Below are 17,917 nucleotides of genomic sequence, written 5' to 3'. Positions count from 1 at the left end.
AGGGAGAAATAGGCTCATGCTGAGCAAGGAGCCCAATGTGGGACTCGATCCCAGGACCCTGGGACCATGATCTGAGCCAAAGGCAGACACCCAACCGACTAAGCCACCCAGGTGCCCCTAAGTCGTCTATTTTCTTATCTTCTGTCTGTTTTCTCCATTATTTTGAGTGGGGTATTGAAGTCTCCAACTATCATTGTGGAAGTAATTTACTCTTTAATTCTGTCAGTTTTTGCTTATATTTGGATGGTCTGTTATTAGGTGTGTAAATGTTTATAAATATTCTATCTCCTTGCTGTACTGAACCTTTTATTAATAAATAATGTCCTTCTTTGTCTCATAACGTTTTTTTTTTTTGGTAGCTTTATGGTTTTATTAACAAATACTACATACACATACATTGTCTATTCATTTCTTGGCTGTGCAGCCTGGCATTGGGATTGGTGACTCTGATGGCCAGCTTGGTTGCTTTTTCCACAGTGGCTCTGCAGTTCTTGGAGGAGACATTGTGAGCAATCTCTGCATAGTAAGATTTGTTGCATATCAGCAGCACTTCAGGCTCTTTGACATTTTGAACTAGGAAATTCCGAAGCCATTGGGCAGCACATGCTTTGTTTTCTTATTGCTCCCATAACCAATGTTGGGCATCAAGATCTGGCCCTTGAATCTTCTGTGCACCCTATTGTCAATGCCTGGTTTCCACCACATGTGCTTAATTTTGACATATCGGTCTGACTGCTGCTGGATGAACTTCTTGGTCCTCTTTTTAACGATCTTGGGCTTACCAGGGTCTGAGAGTGGCCATGATGCCTAGAAGGAGGTGGCTGCCACCTCTGTAGGCAGTGCAGAGGAAAAGAGGGGAAGGTCCTCATAACTTGTTTTGACTTAAAATCTGTTTTGTCTGATAATTTGTATAGCTACCCCTACTCTCTTTGCATGAAATATCTTTTTCCACCCTTTCACTTTCAACCTGTTTGTGTCTTTAGATCTCAAGTGAGTCTCCTATAGGCAGTGTGTAGTTGGGTCATGTGTTTTTATTTATTCTGCCAATCTCTGTCTTCTGATTGGAGAGTTTAATCCATTTACATTTAAAGTAATTACTGATAAGAAGGGATTTACTACTATCATTGTGCTATTGGTTCCCCTATGCCCTATAGCTTTTTTTGTCTCTCATTTTCTGCATTACTGTCTTCATTTGTGTTTATTTTTTGCAGTGAAATGTTTAAATTCCTTTCTCATGTCCTTTTTGTGTATTCTACAGCTATTTTGTTTGTGGTTACCATGGGGATTACATTTAACATCCTAATGTTACAACACTCTTATTTGCATTTATACCAGCTTAATTCTGAGTTTTGACATTTAAATGGCATATATTCATGTAACTATCAACATGGTCAAGATATAAGAAGTTTCAACACTCAGAGAATTCTCTCATACCCCTTTGGCCAGCAGAGGAGGTGGTGGCAAATCCTGAGGGGAACATCTATTGTCTTTCAGGGCAGAAGCCTTTGAATTGTCTTCGAACAAGTTTGCGGAGTGCCTCCTCTTACTAAGCAGTAATGGGCCACTACTGTAGACTGAGAGGATTCAGGGGAACCTGGAAATAGGAGATTTGGGGCCCACAGCCCACTTGTTTCCATTACGTCTGTCAGAGTCTTATTCTTTCTCCTCAGGGCTCTGGTCTTGGCATAGCAGACTTGCCTTCTAGGGAATTTAACCTTTGAAGCCCAGCAACTCTGATAATTAAGTGTTGGTTCTGGTCCTTAGGTTTCTCTGTCCTCCTTTTACAAGAGAGGAGACTGTCTTTATATGCTTCCAGAGAGACCTTTTGGCCTTCATACTTAGCTTCTGATTGGCAGTGTTATCTTTTTTCCAGAGAGCAAAGATTTTAGTAATACTCTTTCAATTTCATTGCTTTTGTAGTTACTATTTTTCCTCCATTGCCAGCTTTAAAATCCCTTCTTAGCATCTGCAGCCAGCTGCCCTGGAAGCCTAGTGCAGGAAGTTCATTAAGGTGTTCCTTTGGGATTAACACCTGGGAGGAGGGAGGATTGGGCAGATGCAGAATTCATGGTGCAATGTAGGTCCAGTGTTAGCTTTGGCCAACCCCTTTTGGGAGCTCTGGTGCTAGAATTGGCCCTTCTGAGTTGCCCAGAATTGGGCTTAGGTCCTTAGGCCTTTATATTGCCGTATCAGTTGGTCATTGGGTGGTGGGCTGCCCAGGAAGAGTTTGACCTTGGGTAGGGTCATTCTCTGCAGGTGAGGCAATCCCTGAAGGACTGACTGAGCACTTCTAGCAGTTAAGGCAACAAGAAGGGGAGCTGGGGAGTGCCATAGTGTGTACTACAATTCCTCTGTATCCTCTAAGAGTGATTATCTTTATTACTACCTTGCTTCTCCTAGATTTGGGTTTCATTTGTTCCAAAATTTGTTTCAGTTTTTTAGTATCATTATGAACTCATGGATTTAAATACATATATTTAACAAACTTTGTGTTGACTTAAACATATAGAAGGATGCACAAACATATGCAAATATACAGCTTAATAAATGTTGACAGTGTAGACACACCAGTGTAACCGTACAGTGCTAGCAGTCCTTCCTCCTACATTTCCTTCTAGTCATTACCTGTTCTTTCCAGGGGTCTCTACTATCCTGACTTGAATTTATCATGTCTTTGAAATTTATGTAACATAATCGTACAATAAGTGATATTTTGTTCTGACTTTTCACTCATATTTGTGAGATTAAGCTTATAGTTGTAAGCCATTTATTTTTATTGCTATGTAGTTTTTCTTTGAATATACTGCTTTTTAAAAAACCATTTCTGCTATTGGTAGACACCTGGAGTGTTTTCAGTTTATTAACGTGCTGTTACAAACATTTTTGCACATATCTTTTGGTGGACATATGTACATATTTCTGTTGGGTATATACCTAGTGAAATTGCTAAGAATGTATATATTTCTTTTTAGTAGATAATGTCAGACATTTTTCAAAAAAATTACAGATTTACACTCCTACTAGTAATGTATAAGAGTTCTAGTTTTTGGGGTGCCTGGCTGGCTCAGTTGGAAGAGCTTGCAACTCTTGATCTCAGGGTTGTGTGTTTGAGCCAGCCGTACATTGGGTGTAGAGATTACTTAAATAAATAAATAAACTTAAAAAAAAAAAAAAAGAGTTCCAGTTGCTGCAGCTCACCCCTGTTTATGTAGGATGTAGCCCTCTGGAGCTTATAGTTGAAAACGGGTTTATTTTCTAGGTTTCCTCCACCAGCAGGTTCTGAACTCTAATCTTTTGTCTTCCTGAGGTTGTGAGACTTTGAAATTCTCCTTTGTTTCTCAGAAGTTTTTGGCTTAGCTTTTAAACCTTTTCCACCAGTTATGCATTTGAGGCCGCCTCATGTCTTCAGTTTTGTCACTTTAGCCCTCACTGTCAACCCATATTTCTGATGGTTTCTCTTTCCCTCCACAGAAGTACCTTGCTTGAAACATGACTTTTGGGCACACTCTCATTTTCTGTTGCAATGTTATTCTGTCTCTTATTTTTTTTCTCATAGTAGCTTCACATATGATTTGACCACATTCTTTGCTGTTGCTCATTTTTTTTGGTGGGGGGAGGGGCAGAGGGAGAGGGAGAGAGAGAATCTTAAGCAGGCTCCAAGTCCAATGTGGAGCCAGACATGTGGGGCTCAATCCCACCACCCTGAAATCATGACCTGAGCTGAAATCAAGAGTCAGACACTTAACTGACTGAGCCATCCAGGTGCCCCATGCTGTTGCTCATTTCTTTTTTTTCTTTTTCTTTCTTTCTTTCTTTCGAAGATTTTATTTGACAGAGAGAGTGAGAGAGCACAAATAGGGGGAACAGTAGAGGGAGAGGGAGAAGCAGCCTCCGCCAAGCAGGGAGCCTGATGCGGGGCTCCATCCCAGGACCCTGGGATCATGACCTGAGCCAAAGGCAGATGCTCAACTGCCTGAGCCACCCAGGCGCCCCTACTGTTGCTCATTTCTATGTGAAATTAGTTTTCCTGAACTGGTGGGAGGGAAATGTGAGCCAGGATAGCTCTTTATCTTCATGGCTCTAGAGCTCTTCTATTTCGTGAAATGAAACAAATACATCATCTCATCCTTTCTGAGCTCCTTTAGCTTTCTTCCTCTTTACCACCTTTATCTAGACCTTTTTCCTTTGCCCCTGTTGTCCCTGTTGTCAATTTGGAGTGAATCTCATCAATTTCTTCTCAGTGTGGGCTTCATCCTAAAATGGGGTGCTTCGTCAGCTGGTTAGTTTAGAACTGTGCTGCCCATTGGTGTCCAATAGCTACTTAAATTTAAGTAAATTAAATAGAAGTTAACATTTGATTCCTCATCTGCATTAGCCATGTAACAAGTGCTTAATAGTCACCTGTGGCTATGGCTACTATATTGAGCATTGTTGAGATAGTATATCACTGCAGAACGTTCTGTTAGGTAGTGGTGATTTAAAGTATGCTCTCTTCTCTTCAGGCATTATTATAGACCTTTTGTACTCATGTGCAAATTGCAATATACAAAAAAAACCCCCTGTGTTTCAGCTAATGTTCTTTTTTTTTTTGGTCAGCTAATGTTCTTAAGATGGCCTGTTGTACTTTTCATTGAGAATGGCGTAGAATTTTGGGATTTTCCTCTTGTCAGATCCATCAGACATTCTGCTTCCCTCTGCTTTCTTTTGCAGAGATGCTTATACCACACCAGTTTTGTAGCTGAAAGTGGTTTGTTCCTATTTGCTTGTATTTTGGGCTTTGTGGGGTGCCTTGTCCCCTGTTTTACTGAATTCACCTATTCATATGCTAATTGCATTTGGAAGCACCCTCAGAAACACACCCAGAAATAATGTTTAGCCAAATATCTGTATATCCTATGTTCCAGTCAGGTTAACACATAAAATTAACCATTACAGAGAGAGTTGGGGAGATTTACAAGCTACACTACAGCCACTGCCTTCTTCTAAAATTCTCCTTTCTTAGGTCTTTCAGATTTTTTTCCCTCTGTAACCTTTAAAATTAACATTATGTAATTCTGTAGCTCCTGTTAAACCCTAAAAATGCTTCCGCTCTTTTATTTAGTATTTATTATCAAATCAGTCATCTATTATTAACTGACTAGACAAACTTGGGCATGCCACTTAGTCTCTTTCCACTTTAAGTTGCACCATTTTAAAAATGAAAACGCTGGGGGCACCTGGGTGGCTCAGTCAGTTGAGCGTCTGCCTTCGACTTGGGTTATGGTCTCAGGGTCCTGGGATCGAGCCCTGTATTGGGCTCCCTGCTCAGCGGGGAGTCTGCTTCTCCCTCTCCCTCTACACCCCCAGGTCATGATCTCTCTCTCTTTCTCACTTGCTTTCTCTGAGTAAATAAATACAATATTAAAAAACAAACAAACAAACACTGGACTTAGGTTTGTTTTTTCGCAGAGGAACCTCACAAGTCTTCTCTCAGCATTGGCAGGATCTAATATTTAAACAGTAGATATACTCATGATGCTTTCAATACAAAATGCTACTTTTGAACAGCGTAGAGATGAACTTCTTGGCAGTGTGACTTAACTCATTCTCAGATAAATGTAAATGTGGTCCCCTTAAAAGATTTTTTTTTTTCCTATGAAACTTACCTGTCTGTTGTTCTGTTACACTCTCAACTATGTACCTGAGGGTGGTCATCTTACCTGAATTAGTCTTACTGTGTTTATTCCAGGTTATATAGCTTATTCTCATTTCTGAAAAAATCTACAGTTATTTGCCATATTGATTAGAGGTCTGGGGCATAGATGTTCTTGATCTGTTGTTCTTTTAATGCTGGAGTTCAGTGTATTAGGGAAAGGATTGTATGCATTTTATTGCAGGCATTCTCTGAAATAATTTTTAGCTACAAGGAAATAGCTCTATTTCTGTGAGTCATCATCTCTCTTATGTAATACTGGGTAAAGTTTTAATTTTGTAGGTAGAGGTTTACGACTTCCGGAAAGAAAGTTGCAAAAATTGAAATTTCAAGAGTTTTAGATTTGTTATAAATGCTAATCTGTATTGAAAATTGGAGCTTGAGATACAAACAGGTCGCTGTGGCTGATAAAAATTTTCCTAAAATCTCATGAGTTTCAATGAGAAACAGTTCTTTTTAGTCGTTTTCATGTGTAAGCTAACATTTTCTTTTTCCCTTAGCTTCCAATAAAAACAGGACAACAGAACACGCATACCAAAGTCAGTACCGAACACAACAAGGAATGTCTTATTAATATTTCCAAATACAAGTTTTCTTTGGTTATCAGCGGCCTCACCACTATCTTAAAGAATGTCAACAATATGGTGAGTATTTGGATCATTGTTTTGTGGGGGAATTTCCTTTGGTTTTTTGATTTAAAGACTTACAGCAGCATATTTTGAAGTATGGAAAGTCCTTTTCTGTGGACTCTGAATATAAACACTCATCATATTTTGTGAATGAGCACAGGTAACCCTTAACTTTCATTTTAGTTTTTGATTTTTTTCTCTTAAATACTTCTCTTATTTGTGACCCTATCTTTTCTTTTTATTTTTTTGGAATTAGGATTTCATACAGACTTTAGGTTATATATAAATTGATTACATAGTAAACTATTAAAATCTTTTCCTTAGCTGCTGCTTTGAGTATTTACTTATTAGATTGTCCTAGTCCTAAGTAGACAGAAAATAAAATAGGACCTTGTAGTGTTAAAATGTGAGATTGCTTTTATGAAGATACCGTTTTATTTCCTTCCTCCTGTAACCTGTGACAGATTCTATAGTAGTTAGAGATCCCATTGTTGAAATGATTTTCCTCAAATAGCAATTTCAACAAGTAATTCCATTGTCAAAAGCTCGCAGTTGCCTTTTTTTCCTGTTTTATAAAACCTATTTACATTCTCTAGACTTTAAGTTACTCCAACTGTTCTGTCTGTACCTTTCAACATTATCATTTGTCCCGACTCTCTTGGGTGATTCCTTCCTCTGTCAGTTCCTATTTAACATCTCCTTCATACTCAGTTCAAAACAACTATTTGGATATTTCTTGATTTATTCCGAACTGTTTTTTCTGTCTTTAGCACTTCTAACCACAATTTATATTGTTTGTATTGAGCTTTGAGCTGACTTCTGATTTTAGATTGTGAAAATCAGTCCCATTTTTACAGTCACATCTTTGGTGTGTTTTCTTTTTAAAAATTTGGTTAGACAATGCCCCAAACTTAGAAAATTGGTAAATTGGAGGTGTGGGTAATCATTTGCCATACAAAGAAATTTTTTCTTTATAGAAAAAAATTAAGATTTTTTTCTGAAGAAAGCAGGACTTCTTATGAATATGTAAAATGCTTTATAGAAATACATTTAAGATTTTGTGGTGCTCTTCTGTTGCACAGTGTGTGGGGCCTGGTGATAGGATTTTGCTTATATAAATATGTGGCTGTGTTCCCAGTTAGATGAAAATATTTTAGTATTGGAACCTTCTTTTCAAAACAAAAACAAAAGCAGTATTGTGATACTGGCATTCATTTAGTGCTTATTGAGTAAACTTAATTGTGGGAACCATAGTTTCTTGTTGGTAAATAGCATAGTATTAAATTTAAGGATTGCGAATGCCTTAAATTCACTGTAATTGGTGTTATAGTATTTTGTTGCTGTAAGAATTGAGACTTTGATTATTTTGTGGCATTGAAGTGTGGTTAAATGTTCAATGCAAGATTCTGGTTAAGATCTATATGTATATCTAAATCCTGTATATTTTAAAAGTATAAACCAAAGTTATTTTCTTTTACTTTATAAGATTAATGATAGACTATAATAAATGCCAACATTTTTGTTTGCCTGGGAATTTATTTCATGTGAGCCTTAAGATAAAATCAGAAATAATAGATTTAAATATAGTCTAATCTGGGAGATAAAATGGAAGACTTGATTTTTTTTTTTCCTAATCCTTAGTCCCTCACTTTTCAGATGTGTGTTGATTTGTAGTAGAGAGTAATAGCCAACTTTTAGTGTTCTGAATATCTTTTCTTTTAGAGAATATTTGGAGAAGCTGCTGAAAAAAATTTATATCTCTCTCAGTTGATTATATTGGATACACTGGAAAAATGTCTTGCTGGGGTAAGTAAATCTAAAATAGGCAGATTTTGTGAATTCAGTTTTAAGAATGATCTGATGTACCAAAGTATAGATGTAGACAAGAAAAGTCATATGGATTTTTTTGGTCTAAGACATATGAATATAAATTTTGTTAACAGAGCTAACGGTGTATACAAGTTTTCAAGAGAAAATTATTTTCTCATCTTTTGTAAATTAAATAAATACCAAGATTACTTATAAAGTGTTAAGCTTGAGCCATATATCTCTGTCTCAGGTTGTTTAGAAAAGATTTTATGAAAAAGCCACTATTTGATTTATTTATTTATTTTTAAAGATTTTATTTATTTATTTGAGAGAGAGAGAATGAGAGAGAGAGCACATGAGAGGGGGGAGGGTCAGAGGGAGAAGCAGACTCCCTGCCGAGCAGGGAGCCCGATGCAGGACTCGATCCAGGGACTCCAGGATCATGACCTGAGCTGAAGGCAGTTGCTTAACCAACTGAGCCACCCAGGTGCCCCCACTATTTGATTTAATTAATTTCTTTAGATATTGTTAGGCCTGTGGCATTGCTTAGCTGTGAAAAAATGTGATGCAAAAAAATGACCAGGAGTAATCTTGTTCCCCCCCACCCCATTTCAGTATTTTACCTGATTTTAATATTTTACTTTTCAAATCTATATAAAAGGGGACTTTAAAAAATTACAACTATTACCCAGAGATCCTACATTAAAAACACTTGTTATATGTAAATTATGAATATACAAAATAGTTATGTGGAGGACTAGTTGAGTACAAAACAGTTCTTTCTTAGGGTTCCTAAATAGTTATCTCAGTATGTTTCAACCATGACTTAATGAGAATTATTTCAAGAATATTTTTTTGTATAAAGCAAGGTGTTTCTGTACTTCAATAGCCTTAATTCTTACTGGAACGTGGTAGTTGTTTATGTAAATACATAAATTTTATACCTTCGTTTTAAAGATCTATCTATTCATTATATATTAGAGTTATTATATTCCCTCTTCCTTTAGCACATCTTTTGCTTTTATTCAGAATTGCTCCTGTCTTCAACATGTTACAGTTGTTTCCTATAATAAACCTACATGGGCGGGACTTGGATATGAGGACTGATTGTGTGGTTGAGAAGAGAGGGAATGGGCAGTCATGTTTGAGGAAGGGGAAAAATAATTACATTCACTCAATTATGTATCCTGGGGGAAGAGGCGTATTTAAGACTATAGGCAACAAAACCTAAGCATAATGTTTTAAACTCTTTTATTGACTCTTGACCATATTCCAGAATTGTTAGACAGTGTTTATAAGTTTTCTACTTAAATTGAGGGTGAGCTAGTTCTGTTTTTAGCTTGGTGCTTTCTATTAATTTGTGATATGCTGTTGTTCCTTTGTAAAATGGAGTGAAAGAGCAAAAGTGCTGTTAATTAAGATGATGTAATTGTGAAGGTGAACAGTTTTTAAACATCCTGAATCAGTTCTCTGTAGTGGTCTTGTTGCTTTGATTGTAAATATCAGTATATCAGCCATATCCATGTTTGAATGGGGGTAGGGTAGTTTATTGCCTCTATCAGTCTTATAGCTTTTCTATAGTAACATTTGTAATTGAGAGGTAATGGTAAATGTATTTTGGAGAATGATTACTGATATTATTGGCCCCTGTTTAATTGATACTCTTTGGAGATAACCTAATTAAAACTCTAGTAAGTGGGCATAGTATAACTTATATAATGCATAAAATATATGTTATCTTGCTCTGTCCTATTGAAAATGTATGAATTTCTTTCATTGAATTTACAATTAAAAATAATTCTATTCATATTATCAAATAATTGTGTTTTCTTGGATCGCCTTCAGTGATAATTATGGTTGTCTGTTGATTTTCATTTTTAGATTGAAGTATGGTGAGGTAGTTCAAGAAGTGAGCCTACAAGTACATGTTTGTCATATAAGTAGTTGAAATAGCTAAATGAAAATCATCAAATATTTACCGATATCATATTATGAGTAAAATTTTGTAGAATTTAAGCGATCTTTGTTCCTGCATATATGGCCATTATTCAAAAGATTGAATACTGCAATTTTTACTTGTTTATTAATTGGAGTTTCAGCATTTCTGTTGTTTGATATCGGCATTGCCACTTGAATTTTGGAGGTTTTTGTGATGTTTATTTGCTGTCTGTATGTTTCAGTGTATTTACATCTGAAAGCACTTGGATTGCAATTACAGAATCAAGCATAGCACATAATTATACAAAATTTTATTTATTACCAAAATCGTCATTTGTACATGAATATTATTAGCTGTTAGGTGATATATTGATGTGGAACAGTGCATCTGCAGGATAGCTTATCCATTGGTTACTTTGTTAATTGTAGGGAAAAGATTTACTTTATAAAGTAGAGATCTTAATGTTAACAGCAAGGTTGTCAAGCTTGGTGTGTCATTAACATTGGAACCACCTGGCATTATGTACTCCTGATATGATACAATATGAATTTTACTGAGTTACCTGAAGTGTTTAACCTGAATTTAATCAGACCATTCGATTGAGGTTCCAGCTAAAGAATATACAGTAACTACAAGAACAAGTCATACTACTAAGAAATAATAGAATCAACAATATGGAACATTTTGTAAGGCCCATTTTCTTAAAGTCAATGTTATAGAAAATAAAAATGATGTATATAGAGTGTTGGGGGGGTGGTCGTTTTAGAATAAAGAGACTAAAGGAATCATGCTGCAATCATCTGAACCTTTTTTGAATCCTGATTGAATTAAAAAGAAGTTATGAGGGCGCCTGGGTGGCTCAGTTGGTTAAGCGTCTGCCTTGCGCTCAGGTCATGATCCCAGAGTCCTGGGATTGAGACCCGTGTTGTGGGGCTCCCTGTTCAGCAAGGAGCCTGCTTCTCCCTCTCCTCCCTGCTTGCGCTCTCTGTCGCTAGCTCTGTCTCTCTCTCTCTCAAATAAATAAATAAAATCTTTAAAAAAAAGTTATGAAAGACATTTTGGGGGCAGCTGGGGAAATTTGAATATAGATTGGGTATTAGTTGATGTAAGGGGAATTGGTTTTTTTGTTGTTGTTTGTTGATGTGGTGATTGTATTGAAGCTATATTGGAGAATGCCCTTATTTTTATTTTCTAAAGATTTTATTTATTTTAAAGAGAGAGAGAGTGTGTACACGAGAGGGGAGGGGAAGGGTGAGGGGTGGGGGGGAAGAGGGACAAGCAGACTGTGCACTGAGCGCAGAGCCTTCGGGCTCCATCTCATGACCCTGAGATCATGACAGCCAAAATCAAGAGTCTGTGGCCAGCCACCCAGGTGCCCCAAGAATGTCCTTATTTATTTTATTTTTTGAATGTCCTTATTTTTAAGAGATGCTAAAGTACCTATGATGTTTGTAACTTACTTTGAAATGGCTCAACCAAAACAAAATTATTTGTAATAAGTAAATATCTGTTTTGGTCAGTCCGCCCAAAGGCAGATGTGATTGTGCACCCAGGAATTTATTTGGATTTGAGACAGATGACACAATGCACTCACAAATAAATATGAGTAACGTTTATTTGGAACTCACAACAAACTTGGGATTCCTAAGAGTGGAAAGACTTCTATAGGGATTTGATGAACAGGGGAGAAACAGGAGTGGTGGTGGGGAGAGGGGGATGCTAAGGAGGATGGATGGGGGGGCTGGACTTTAATTGTGAAAAGAGGTGAAAGATGGAAAAAAAAAAAGAAAAAAAGTGAAAGATGGAACCATCCTGTTTATTAGACTGACTATAGATAGATACAGTGAACACAGTGAAATATTAACAGTTGTTGAGTATAGGTGATGAATATATGGGTGTTCAACTCTTATGTCTGTTTGAAAATTTTCAGGGACGCCTGGGTGGCTCAGTCGGTTAAGCCTCTGCCTTCGGCTCAGGTCATGACGCCAGGGTCCTGGGATCAAGTCCCACATCGGGCTCCTTGCTCAGCAAGGAACCTGCTTCTCCCTCTGCCTGCCTCTGTCTCTCTCTCTCTCTCTGTTAAATAAATAAAATATTAAAAAAATAAATTAAAAAATTAAAAAAAAATTTCATACAGAAAATCTTTACATGTAAATTTAACAAAGTTTTAGAATTATGTGATTATTTCTATTGCAGCAACCAAAGGACACAATGAGATTAGATGAAACAATGCTGGTCAAACAGTTGCTGCCAGAAATCTGCCATTTTCTTCATACCTGTCGGGAAGGAAACCAACATGCCGCTGAACTTCGGAATTCCGCCTCTGGCGTTTTATTTTCTCTCAGCTGCAACAACTTCAATGCAGTGTTTAGTCGGATTTCTACCAGGTTAGTGTATAAATCTATGTAGAACTGTTGTTAAGTAATATAATTTTAGAAGTCTTTCTTTTGTCTGCATAAAAATAAAAAGTTGACAGAAATGAATTTGACTTGGACTTTTGTATAAATTTTATACATTGATTTCTTTGACATTTTTATTATGCAATATTGTGATACTGGTGTGTACAATTAAATGTGAGTATTGTTATGAAGTTGAAAGTACAAATTTTAGGAAAACATATCACTCATGATGAGGTTTTTGTTTTAACACTAGGTATAAATTTTTGGTTGGGCTCTTTAATATTATTCCTTTAAATGGAATTAGCTAATCAGATAGAATAATTGAGAAGAGTAGTCAGATTTCTTTTTTTTTTTTTTTTTTTAAAGATTTTATTTATTTATTTGAGAGAGAGAGAATGAGAGACAGAGAGCATGAGAGGGAGGAGAGTCAGAGGGAGAAGCAGACTCCCCGCTGAGCAGGGAGCCTGATGTGGGACTTGATCCCGGGACTCCAGGATCATGACCTGAGCCGAAGGCAGTCGCTTAACCAACTGAGCCACCCAGGCGCCCCGAGTAGTCAGATTTCTAATGATCTCACAGCTCTATTCTTTATCACAAGATCCTAAGTTACCAAGCAAAAAAAAAAAAAAAAAACCTAACGATATGGAAGCACAAGGAAGTGAGTAATTGCAAAGTAGACTTCTCCAGAAAGTAGACTGTGTTTTAAGTGTATGAATTCTAAAAGCTCCCATTTTTTGAGTATTTACAGCATATGTTGTGCTGTTTTATCCTCATAGTATCTTTGAAATGTAGGTGCTACTTCCCCTAGTTTACAGGTAAACAAACTAATCCTAAAGAATTTATTAAGGCGCTTTGCCGAATAATGGAGGACCCCAAATTTTAAAATCAGACCAGTTTCAGAGTCTATTAAGTTCATTATACCAGGCTGCTACTCTATACTTCCATTTTTTTTTTTTTTTTTTTTTTTTTTTTTTTAAAGATTTCATTTATTTATTTGAGACAGAGAGAATGAGAGAGAGAGCACATGAGATGGGGGAGGGTCAGAGGGAGAAGCAGGCTCCCTGCCGAGCAGGGAGCCCGATGCGGGACTCGATCCAGGGACTCCAGGATCATGACCCGAGCCGAAGGCAGTCGCTTAACCAACTGAGCCACCCAGGCGCCCTCTATACTTCCATTTTAACCCTATTTTTATGATATCTTTTTTATGATTTTTTTACTGTTGTGCTTCAGGATTATATGATAAATATGATTTAAGCTTTTATTGATGATTAAAAATCATGTGATCATCAGTTGTGAAGAAATTGGTATATAGATGGTGCTATATGGAATAATGACCTATGGTAGCAAGTGACTCTGGAACTTGCTTTCATGCAAATGATTTGCCATCTCGTGCAAGAGTCAAATGGGTCCTTAAATATGACCAAGTAGGAAGTATAACATGAATCACTTAGTGATTTAGTGAATCTAAGACTAATATAGAATGTGGAAAAACAGCCCTGTTTGTTTATTGATACATCCTTCATCTTTTGACTTGTCTGTGTTGTGTGAACAGTGGACTTCCATTAGTCAGCTTTGTTCATTCTTCTGTTGTTTTCCAACAGGTGTGAATGGAATATGCATCATAATTTGAGAGTTTGTGCTATAGTGTTTTGGGGGACTTGGCTAACTTCAAAATCCTGCTGTTTTTTTAATTAAAAAAAATGGTATTTCTATAGTCATGATGCTAGGCAACAGTATTCTTCAATCCCTCATCAGAACTGGTGCAAAGAAAATTAAATTTTGTTTAATGGTATAATATGATTGATACTGTTAGGTAATGTTTATACAATAGAACAATGTCTTCATGAAATCTTTTGAGGGATAACATTTTATATTCTGAGTAATATTAAACTAGTTGAAGTAGCAAGGTAACCGACACCTAGGGAAGAGGAGGTTTGAAAATTATAAAAGAAAAAACAAAACCCCTTTGTTTAAGTGACTACTACACCAGCTCACTATTTGAAATAATCTTACATTGGAGGTGAAAATTACCAAAATATTAAAATATTTTTTAGTCTATCCAAACATAAGTTGCTTTATAAAATACAGCAAATGTGCCACCTTTTAAAAACTCTAGAAATTTTCCAGTCACCAAAGGTATCATTTTATAGGATTTTGCAGCATCAATGCATGTAAATATAGACAACTTTTGTGTATTTCCTGAACCTTACTGTTTCTAGAAGAGAAGTTAAATGTCTCCAGAATAAGCTAGTTTCTGTAGCTTGGAGTGGACAGACTGCTCAGAAATGGGATCTTTGAAATACATGTTTTAGACAACTGCATTTCATGTAGCTTTTGCCAGAAATAGGAGCTGATCTTGTTAGAGGACCACTCACCTAAAAGACCATTATGATGGTTTAATTTAGATGTAGATATCATAGCTGTCATAGCATTAGGTGACTTAAAATATACAAGTGATTAGATGGCAGTTCTTTCTTTTTTTTAAAGATTTTATTTATTTGAGAGTGAGAGTGTGAGAGAGCAATAGAGCACCAGTGGGGGAGGGGGAAGGGGCAGAGGCAGAGGGAGAGGGAGAAGCAGAATCCCCGCTTAGCAGGGATCCTGACCCAGGGTTGGATCCCAGGACCCTGGGATCATGATCTGAGCCGAAGGCAGATGCTTAACTGATTGAGCCACCCAGGTGCCCCTAGAATGGCAGTTCTTTCTGAAGATTGATTTTGTATCTAATATATAATAGATGAACCAATATCATGAAAATTTACTCTGTTTGACTATTCTGCCAGTCCACAAATGTTTCTCTTTTAGGATTAACATTAACTTTTGGTATTTCTGACCTGTGATTTTTTTTTCAAAGGAATATGGGCTACAGATCTTAAGAATCCTTCTGCTGAAGTATATCATGTTCTACGGCTCATGGTACTCTTTTATGTGGAGGATGAGCTGCTATGTCCACAGAATTACTGTACAATTGCACTAGATCTAATTGTTTTATAGTGGGAGGGTCCTGCAGAATATCTGATTTGACATAATACCAGAAGCAGAAGACTCAGTGATTTTAAAAGTTCTATTTGATTCTTTTTTTTTTTCCTTTTTAGAGAAGGGGGGAGGGGCAGAGGGAGAGAGAGAATCTTAAGCAGGCTCCATGCCCAGTGTGGAGCCCGACGTGGGGCTTGATTTCAAAACCCTGAGCTCATGACCTGAGCCGAAATCAAGAGTGAGACGCTTAACTGACTGAGCCATCCAGGTGCCCCCAAAGTTCTATTTGATTCTTTTTTTTTTTTTTTTAAAGATTTTATTTATTTATTTGACAGAGAGAGATACAGCGAGCGAGGGAACACAAGCAGGGGGAGTGGGAGAGGGAGAAGCAGGCTTCCCGTGGAGCAGGGAGCAGGGAGCCCGATGCGGGCCTCGATCCCAGGACCCTGGGATCATGACCTGAGCCGAAGGCAGACGGTTAACGACTGAGCCACCCAGGCGCCCAAAGTTCTATTTGATTCTTTTACAGATCTGATTTTTTTTTTATGGTTTCTTATTCTTCTTAATAGTTTTAAATTTTTTATATGGCTATAATCATTTAAAACATATTTTATATTCTCTTAAGATCTAAATAATTTCATATACTTGTATGTGCCAGTTCTCATTCATAGTGAATGGTTTCCTCTCTTTTCTGTAAACTTTGATTACAAATTCATCTCTAGTGCACGTCTGTATTTTCTTTGGGAATCTCTTGTAGCTGTGGGAGTGTCCTAGTGATGGTTTTTGCATTTGCTTTTGCTAAGTGCCCAGCTCTGGACTTTTTTTTGTTTTTGGTTAATTTCTCATTCCCAGATTGTATGAATAATGTAAATGTGGACCTCAAACCCTTATAAGGTAACAGCTCTGGGTGACTTTTTCCTCTACCCAAAACAGCCGGAGCAGACAGACATCTTATGTTAGTAGATTTTTTATCTCCTTCCACTCTCCTTTCATTCCATCTCTCTCTGTGCAACTCACATTTAAGGAATTGCATAGTTCTTGCTAGTCATGTTTTTTGCAGGGCCCCAGTTCTATTCCTTGCATTATTAGGGTATAAAGCTTTGTATCCAGTCCCACGTAGATATTAGCCACAAACCCCGAGGTTAAGGAGAGGACAAAACCTAGCTCCTGTGCTTCCTTTGTCACAAGGTCAGACCATGTCTTCAAAACCATTTCTGGTTTTTAGGTTCCTCTTATTTCTGCACCTGGGTGGATGGGGGGTGTTTGTCTTATTTTCTTTCTTTTTTTTTTTTTTTCCTTTTTTTCAGGGAGGGAGAGAGTGAGAAAGGTGGGGAGGAGCAGAGGGAGAGGGAGAGAAAGAATCTCAAGCAGATTCCCCACTGAGTACAGAGCCTGATGAGGGGCTCAAGCTCACAACCCTGAGATCATGACCTGAGCTGAAATCAAGAGTCGGACCTTAACCAACTGAGCCTTCCAGGCACTTTTATTTTATTTTATTTCTATACATTTTACATATCTTTTTGTTGTACCTGGTCTTTCTAGATGTTTTAATAAGATTTCTACTTTACTTCTTTTGCTCCAACTACCCTTTGATTTCTGTCCTTCAGAAATGATGTTTAAGCCTCACAAAATACCCCTTCCCTATGGAAATACTGGGCTGTAAAAAGAATTAAACTTTTCTTCCATTTTTTCACAACTGCAAGAGTCAGCTTTTCAGAAGTTGGTGTTGCTGATTTATTAAGTTGTGTTTCCTAAGGAATCATATACCATATTTCCTAGGCTCTTTGCATCAGTTGTGGAATTTTTAGCATGTAAATCAGTATTGAGGACCTTGTCATTCCCAGTGTGAACTACTAAGCTTTTCTCACCCTGATGATATGAAGAGCTTTAGTGTAAGTGCTTAGAATAATTTTAATGTTAGCTATACATCTGCAGGCTAAAGTTAGTGAAAAAGGAATTTGAGAAGGAAGAAATCGGATTGATACCACTTTTAGCAACTGAAGGTTTAGTATGATGATTAATGTCAGTTTTAGACTGCATTAAAATGGCCACAATTCGAGTTAATATTATGAGTGAGATTTTGTAGTATTTGTGCTTTTTTACCATATCTGTGTCTCTCTGCATTTATGAATATTAGTAATTCCATTCATCTGCTTACATTTTTGATATCTTAATTGAAGTAATGAGTATTCCTCATTAGGAAGCACAATTCAGTAGATTAACAATGTCAGCTTTTGAAAAGCTGACTTCTCACAGCAAAGGAAACAGACGACAAAACCAAAAGACAACTGAAAGAATCTGGGAGAAGATATTTATAAATGACATATCAGATAAAGGGCTAGTATCCAAAATCTATAAAGAACTTATCAAACTCAATACCTAAAGAACAAATAATCCATTCAAGAAATGGGCAGAAGATCTGAACAGACATTTCTCCAAAGAAGACATACAAATGGCCAACAGACACATGAAA

General features: G+C 37.0%; 1 protein-coding gene across 9 annotated transcripts in view; it reads left to right on the top strand.

The window, feature by feature from the left end:
- Positions 1-17,917, top strand: part of NF1 (neurofibromin 1) — a 281,702-nt gene that overhangs the window by 48,208 nt on the left and 215,577 nt on the right. For all 9 annotated transcript variants that reach the window (XM_032428720.1, XM_032428715.1, XM_032428713.1 and 6 more), the window contains exons 2-4: positions 6,193-6,336; positions 8,044-8,127; positions 12,266-12,456. In XM_032428720.1, the coding sequence (XP_032284611.1) occupies positions 6,193-6,336; positions 8,044-8,127; positions 12,266-12,456 (419 nt within the window). The remainder of the gene's footprint in view (positions 1-6,192; positions 6,337-8,043; positions 8,128-12,265; positions 12,457-17,917) is intronic.

This window comes from Phoca vitulina, unplaced genomic scaffold, assembly GCF_004348235.1.
Source record: "Phoca vitulina isolate PV1807 unplaced genomic scaffold, GSC_HSeal_1.0 scaffold40, whole genome shotgun sequence".
NCBI classification, from domain to species: Eukaryota; Metazoa; Chordata; class Mammalia; order Carnivora; family Phocidae; genus Phoca; species Phoca vitulina.
This window is presented reverse-complemented; position numbering and strand designations above follow the sequence as displayed.